Below are 8,218 nucleotides of genomic sequence, written 5' to 3' on the forward strand. Positions count from 1 at the left end.
TGTTCTGCCGTCAGACCTCTAACGACTGAACACCTTAGGTTTTATAATCATATTTTGCACCCTGCTTATCAGTATTTTTTTTCTTTCGTTGAACAGCTTGGCCAACATTAACTGGGGCATCCTGTATGTAGATATCAGTGCGAAAAGTGCACCTCTGCCAAATCATCGAAATTCGATTGCGTGATGCCCGGGGACGTCTCAGGCGTGGCAGGAAAATTGAGCAAGCATATACGTGTGCTGCAGCCGCGATGACTTGAGTACCTCCACTCCAGTGACACGCAGTGGGCCCTTCCATCTCAGCCTATAGACAGCTGCCTCCTCTGGCTGGCGTCGCAGCTTGAATAGACTGAGATGCGCCGTCGCTATCGCGCGACAAAACTGCGTGAGCGAGCGCGTGCCCGGCACCGTGCATCTCCGCGACGCACGGTCGCTTATGCTTACATAATGACTGCAACGAGTAACCAACTAATCCCTGCAGCCAGCCAGCCAGCCAGCTTGGCAGTCGCTTGGCCAGAATAAAATCAGCCTCTCTTCTTTTTTTCTTCACCATTCACCAAGCCGACTTAATTTTCATCGCATTTAGAGATCAGGAACATGAAGACGAGTCGTAATGACCGAAGCAACCATAAAGCAAAGGCTGATACGTGATCAGACGTGATCGCTTCTTCTCACGCTCTTTTGGCGACCCTCTCCGCGGAAGCTACGACCACGCTCACTCTCCTTTATGTATAAGAGGACGGCGCCGCAACCGTTAGTCGAGCAGTGTACTCTTCATACTCGAACCCGGAACGCAGGACACTACAACCATGACTGGAGTAAGTGTTGTTCCCACCACTAATGGCTAGCTTCTCTTTTCGCCACCGGCGTGAGATATCGAATGCTGGCCGTGCGCTGAGTTAGATTTTGCCTGTTCACAAAATAATGAATTTGGGACTTGCAAGTATAGCACAACTGGTTTTGAAGGAGATGAACAAACGGAAGTTAAAGCTATGCGCAATATTTACAACCATTTTGTCATGGCGAAAAGAAAGAAAGCAAGAGCAAAAGAATATCATGCATCGCGTGCATTGTCTTGAGCGAACGCATCTGGCAGCACGACAGAAGCTTCAAGGCGCTGGGAACTATATGTCGAAGGCAGCCTACGTGGCGTTAACCGACGTTGAACGTGTTGCGTGATCGCAATATACCTCATAAACTAAAGCGATCGGCGCTCAACTATTTCCGACTTTGCTCTTATTATGCTGGTGAATACGAACAAGCCCAAACTGCCACCGTTCTAGGCGCTTAAACCTACGCTTTGGAATTGATGCCCGCAGTGCGTGCATTCCCGTACTCGCAGAACAACTGGCGCACCTTAGCGAGGATATCGTAGTTTGCTCTGTGTTTTTTTTTTTTTCTTCCCACGAAGCAGGTTATGTGTTTAGCTAATCCTCGTGCACGCATATCCGCCGCCTCAGCGCACCCGCTGGAAGTCCTTGAAGGGACGATACGACAGCAAACAACATTGGATTAACTCTCCGACGTTCCGGTTCTCGACATAGCGAGATCGCCTGCAAAGCGAGGTCACGGCTTTAGCGATGCGGCTCCGTACCAGCCAGTGTGAGGTTTCCCCCCCCCCCCCCCAAAAAAAAATAGCTGAGAAGGAAAGAGAAATCCGAAACAGTCTGCGAGGCGTCGACGCGACGCGGTCATAAAACGAGGGTTTATTTGCCGACTCGGTTCTAAATTTAGCCCTCGCATTACATTGAATAAACCGTTCATCGTATTCCAAGCACAAGGCTGTGAAGATGCGAAAGCATTTGAAGGAGACGTATTGGCTCGCCGACAGTATAACGCGCCAAGACGAGAGCGTGGGTTAGTGGTACGGGAACGGTTCGCGGCTTCATTTTTCTTTTTTTTTGATGACCGCGCCTTAATAATCAAGATTGATTCCTAGCCAACCTGGCCACCTGAACAGTGGTGCCATTTGAGTGGGAGCGTGACTTCGCTCACAAAACGTTTCTTCCTTTGAGAAACAAAGTGATAAAAGCGCAATTCGACTCCAGGCAGTGCATTTTGCTTAGAATAAAATATCACCATTCAGTTCATCATAAGGAATTGGTTTATCGCGTTCCTGAGCCCAACGCATTCGCTTTAAATGCAATTATCGGAAGCACGGGGGCTGTATTTTTAACTATAATGCTGAAGAGGAGGAAAGCGTGGAAAGAGGCATTTAATATTTTTTTCTTTTTTTGTACGGAAGTGCTAATGCGTGCAAGTGTGTTAAAGGGAATGCTTGAAGGAAACCGGCCAGGCTCTGTAAAACTAAAAACCGGATTACAGAATGTAAAGAAAGTGTACCTGAAAAGGGCATCGCGCATTTTATACGCATAAGGAATGCTTCTGCCTTATCACATGTCGCCATTTATTTCCTGTGACTTGGAAAGTACTCTGAACATTTTGCTCACGTACTAAACTGCGACACTTCTCATAGAATAACGTAGTTATGACAGAGAGTGCTTCAATCTTTTATTGTACGTACTCAAAGGGATTCTATACTTTTACCCAGCTCGGTGACTGGACTATGTTAAGGCCTTTGACTTGGTCAGAACCTCCGCATGAGTTCGCGAGTTCACCGCGTTTTTCTTCCGCCTCCTCCCCTCCTCTCTCTATCTCATCTTTTGATTCCCTCTTTCCCGTCGCCAAGAGTAGGGTAGCCAACCAGACGCATTTCTAATTAACATCCCTGCCTTTTTCTCTTGCTTTCCTCTTCCTCCTCCGCCTGAGCTAGGTGAAAACTTCTGAATAACAATCCTGTCATGCAAATTTTTGCTGCCAACAGTCAAGCGCGAGAATCTTGCGGTCAGCATCCCAACTCATCCGCAACTCAGCCTACACAATTGGTTGGGAGGGAACGTACTCTGTATTCCATTGCAACGAATGCAGACAAAATGAAATAACTCGTGAAGTGGAATGCGTGGTGTAAAGGTATAACAAGCCTCGAAATGTGAAGATACTGTTTGTTGTCGCGGCTTCGCTGTCGCATAGCAGGAACATTACACTTTGCTTAATTGACTCATCTGCGCGCACCGTAGGGATTCAGTGTCTGCGGCGATCCCCTGCTGAGTGCGAAGACGGCTTAAACCTCCTTCCGTTCTATTTCCCCCACCTTTAATGGCTTCGGTGGTAGCTGCACTATGTTGACGAAGTCAAAGAAATGCGAAAAGGAACAGCCTATAACAATTTGTTATCTCAGCGCGCTTGCTTTGACACAAAGAGAGTGTCCTGTAGACTATGTGTTGTCTCTCTATCTCTCATTTCGATTTGCGTTTGCACGCCAGTGTACTATCGATGCACACCGAAGTCGTCAACGTTACATTCGCGTAAAGTGTACGCGTAAAGTGTACAAAATCGTGAACGTCACCCTATCTGTGGAGTAACTGTGCGCCATACCCTTTACAGACTACGTGTACATAGCCCTGCTTCTCAATTAGGCGTAGGACAAATTAACTCAGTCACTTACAGAAGGAACAGTAACGGCGTCGGTAGTATAGTAGTGATTCAACTCTGGTAGGATACGAATGGCGATGGTGCAGTATCGCTCCGTTAGAGCTTGTAAAACTAAACCAGTAGTGTACTTCGAACTTCGGAGCAGCTGGTAGATACATCTTCATACACCTGCTCGCAAATGAATAGTAATAAAAAAGCGCATTCAGAAATCACAAAGCCAAGGATGTCAGACTTAAATGAATTGTACTTTTGTGTGCGTATGTGGCAGTGCTCATTTCATGCTCCCAAGTGCAATGTATATATGCCAAAAGCCGATAAAGCAAGCGCAGTACTTTTCTATACCTCAGTTTGCATTTAAAAATGTTTAGACTGGTACAGTGCCCTGACAGCCTTCGTTGAGCCCTGCGGCACGTATAGGAGCAAGCACAAGCCAATTAAATCCGACTTCTTTGATTTTGAATAACGAAAACAAGTACCCAATTGCTGGTATTACGTAACTTTGTTTCAACCTTTTTAAAAGTGCCCAGCAAAAATTTCTATTAACGAATTAACTGATATAAAACCTGCATCGAAAGCGATTAGTCGATTAAAGGGCAAAATGATGAATGATTAATCGATAATAGAATAAAAAAATTATTTGACCATCCCCAGAAACTACAGGCTTTACGGCAAAGTTTGAACCAACAGCAATGTTCGTATACACGCAATTCTTGCAGGAACCGCATTCCTTGCTGCGTCTTAAATTAGAATGGGGGACGCATAACATTTCACAGATTCTTTTTTTTTCGGTGTAAGGTGAACAACTTGTCCTATGTAGATGTAGTAGTTAGGCATATAAGTCAGAAAATACATGACTCAAAAAGTCCAGCCAGTTCATAGTTTTTGCACTCATTAGCGCAGAAAACTGTACATTACATGATCAACAAACATCACTTTTGCGGCAGGCAAGTTTCGAACAAAGCGATGAGTTCCAATTTATTTTAAGAACACGCCGATTTAAAATCAGTACACGAAGAAACAAAACAGTATCACAAGTAGACAGGAGAAAGCGCCTAATTATGTTTCTGTCAACTTGAGCTTCCGTCTTGTTTATCGTGTAGTGCTTTTAAATCGCCGTGTTCTTAAAATAAATGAAAATGAACCAACTGGCCGCATTTATTGCTCTGTCTACGATAAGTTTTTTCGTGCAATACATTGGCATGTTGCAAGCAGTGCCGATGAGACAGTCGACGACAATTGGTATGCGTGTGTCTCAGGAGAGATAAAATATAAGGGAACATTAATAAACAATTTACTCTCGAAAATAATACTTACTGTTTTGACAGCATTATTAAAACTGATATATTGCTCTAGTTCCAAAAGGAACACCATACTTCGTGAGCAGATAGCATGCAATATATTGAACAGGGCCTATAGTTTGTCGGTATGGCGTTTTTCTTAATGTTCTGCGCCTGACATAAACTTCTCTACCAAGACGCTTAGTGAGGCAGCTATGTGAATCGCTTTGCTGTCCCTGTCATCAGGGAATGAACGACTTTTCGTTTCCAATGCACCACACATGTCGCCTTTGGCCTTCACAAAATATTACAAACCTGCTTCAAGACATGCTTCATGAGGTAATAATGGGCTCGTTTCGCAGCTTCATGCCTGCCTGCTCTTGGCCCTGGTCTCCAGCGCCGCCGCCGGCTATGTCCGTGGCTCCTTGCTCAGGAACGCCGCCCTCGGATACGGCTATGGACAATATGCCACTGGATTGGGCGGCTACGGTGGCTATGGCCTGGGTCACGGCTACGGCTACTCCGGGCTCACTGGCTCCGGTCTTGGCTATGGCGGTGTCAGCTACGGCGGTCTCGGCTACGGTTACGGTGGCCTTGGCTACGGCTACAGCACGCTCGGCCGCACCGTTGCCGCAGCTCCTGCCGTGACCCGTACCGTGTCTGCCTATCACGCTGCTCCAGCGGTGACCGCAGTCCACGCTGCGCCGTCGTACGCCACTTACGCCTCCGCTCCGGCTGTCACCCGCTACGGCCTGGGTCACGGCTACGGCTACTCCGGGCTCACTGGCTACGGTCTTGGCTACGGCGGTGCCAGCTACGGCGGTCTCGGCTACGGTTACGGTGGCCTTGGCTACGGCTACAGCGCGCTCGGCCACACCGTTGCCGCTGCTCCTGCCGTGACCCGTACCGTGTCTGCCTATCGCACTGCTCCAGCTGTAACCGCAGTCCACGCTGCTCCGGCTGTCACCCGCTACGCGTCCTACGGCGTGGCCCCATCCGTCGCTTCCTACGGTGTCGCTGCTGCCCCAGCCGTCACTGCGGTCCACCACGCTCCAGCCGTTGCTTCGTACGGCGTAGGTCTCGCCCACGCTGCCCCCGCTTACACCGCGGTCCACCACGCCCCAGCCGTCGCCTCCTACGGCGTTGGCCTAACTCACGCCGCCCCAGCCGTCGCCTCGTACGGCGTTGGTCTTGCTCACGCTGCCCCAGCCGTCGCTTCTTACGGCGTTGGCGTCGCTCACGCTGCTCCAGCAGTTGCCTCCTACGGAGTCGGCCTGGCTCATGCCGCTCCTGCCGTCGCCTCTTACGGTGTGTCTCACGCTGCCCCTGTATACGGTTACGGAGTTGGATCCCTCGGCTACGGTGCCGGCCACTACGACTACGGCTATGGCCTCGGCAGCTATGGCCTGAACTACGGTTACGGCCTGGGTACTCCCTACCACTACTCCAACCTTCTCCACAAGAAGAAGTGTAAGTACCCCCACCACAAAATGGTAGTGGGCCTGCACTTGCCAAATGCCCTAAACGCGAAAGATTCATCCCATTTATGCAGTGAGGAGCCCCGCTATGTACAGTAAGGTTCACTGTTCACAGTAGTGTGGTGCACGTGCAGTTTTTTTTTTATTCTGTCAATGTTCAATGACACAGATTTGTAGCAGATGACTTTTCGTTGGTGGCTTTCTCACCTTTTTACCCACCTGTGCAGTTCACTGACACAGACGTAGCCAGTCCTTGCAGAATAAAAGAAAGCAGCTAGAGCGTTAAAGAAGTGAGAATACTTCCCAGACAGTACTATTTTACAATACACCGCACGGTGTGATTTTTTGCTTACTAAGCTGCAATTCATGTATTTCGTAAAATACATCAGATTTTCTTGCTTCGGAGCTACACTCACAGCAAACTTTTTTGTTGGGTCGGGAATACTACATAAAGACTACAGCAATTTCATCTGCCTGCAAAAGTACGTGTTGTGATGTAGACATTTTCTTTTCATTTCGAGAGCTTCTGCGACTGAAAAATACAAAGACAGCTAAAGGTCGCTTTACGGGAAATGCGAGCGAATAATATCGGCAACACAAAAACCTTCCTGCCTACTCTTGATTGGCGAAAAAAAAAAAACAACGTTGTTCAGATTTCGCAGTTCTGTATTGTTACAGATACAGTATCTACAGATAGAAACAGGAATATGTTAAGATACTTGGTTTTCATCAAAAGTGCAACCAATTCATTTTCATTGTTTCGTCCCTAACGGGTTGTGGCATGAAAGTGATACCATTGTAATCTTTATTTTTCAGAAATTATTCATCACGGAAGAATCGGCATGAACATCCCCCCATTACTTCTATGGAATCGACATTTTACTGCCCTCGTTGTTTTGAAATCTTGAATAAAGATTTCAGAAAATCTCTAATATTCTTGTTTCCGAACAATTTTTAGCCGTGCTTCACTATGCATGTTCATTCGTTATGGCGAACAATAGAGTTATCTACCAGTCGAGCACCACCCTATCACCGAGATCCCCCACCGTGGTTGTTCAGTGGCTATGGTGTTGGGCTGCTGAGCACGAGGTCGCGGGATTGAATCCCGGCTACGGCGGCCGCATTTCGATGGGGGCGAAATGCGAAAACACCCGTGTGCTTAGATTTAGGTGCACGTTAAAGAGCCCCAGGTGGTCAAAATTTCCGGAGTCCTCCACTACGGCGTTCCTCATAATCAGAAAGCGGTTTTGGCACGTAAAACCCCAAATATTATTATTATTATCACCGAGATTGAGTACGTTGCCGATTGGCAAGGTCCCACATTGTCACACATTTCTATAATACAAACCTCCTACTTTTGGTGACTTTCACAGAATTAATTAGTATATAAGACGCACCTGTGTATGACATGAGCCTATTTGAGCAGTGTGGGCATTATAAAACGTGATTACGCAAGCTTGTACACACATCGCTAAATGACGTACGTACGTCCTGATTTCAAGGGATTAAATTCCGTTAACAAATGTTTCACTAGCTGCAAAATTGAGCAGAATAAAACTTGAGCGAAAACTCTTCCCAGGCGAAGGAAGCCGAGGTATATTCCACTGCACCCTAAGTCATCGGAGTCCCCGTCCTCCTAATTACTGTCAAAAAGGCTCACCGACTTCGCCCAGCAGTGTCGCTTGGGTACCGTCGGCGGCCTGTGAATAACTTCCAGGCGAAGTTGTAACCACCTTAAAGCATGTTGCTGTCGTTACCTCTGCGGCATGGCGTACTCGGGGCGAACACGGGAAAACACGAGAATACAAAAGCGATATGGCGACCGAAAACGGGAAACACTGTGTGACTACTGCTGGACTGCTGGTTCCTCTCGCTCGGTCGTCATGCGTATGATGCTGGTAATAACATATTGATTCTTTTTTAACTCGCTGATGCCGGGCGCCACAGTGTAACTGTGAATAATTGTGGCGCCTT

At 47.5% G+C, this 8,218-nt stretch overlaps 1 protein-coding gene across 1 annotated transcript; it reads left to right on the top strand.

Moving 5' to 3' along the window:
* Positions 1-703: 703 nt before the first annotated feature.
* Positions 704-7,176, top strand: LOC135910955 (shematrin-like protein 1). The gene is made up of 3 exons (XM_065443026.1): positions 704-815; positions 5,129-6,236; positions 7,061-7,176. Coding segments are annotated over exons 1-3 (1,119 nt in total). The 5' UTR covers positions 704-806; the 3' UTR covers positions 7,063-7,176.
* Positions 7,177-8,218: the final 1,042 nt, after the last annotated feature.

This window comes from Dermacentor albipictus, chromosome 2, assembly GCF_038994185.2.
Source record: "Dermacentor albipictus isolate Rhodes 1998 colony chromosome 2, USDA_Dalb.pri_finalv2, whole genome shotgun sequence".
Taxonomy (NCBI): Eukaryota; Metazoa; Arthropoda; class Arachnida; order Ixodida; family Ixodidae; genus Dermacentor; species Dermacentor albipictus.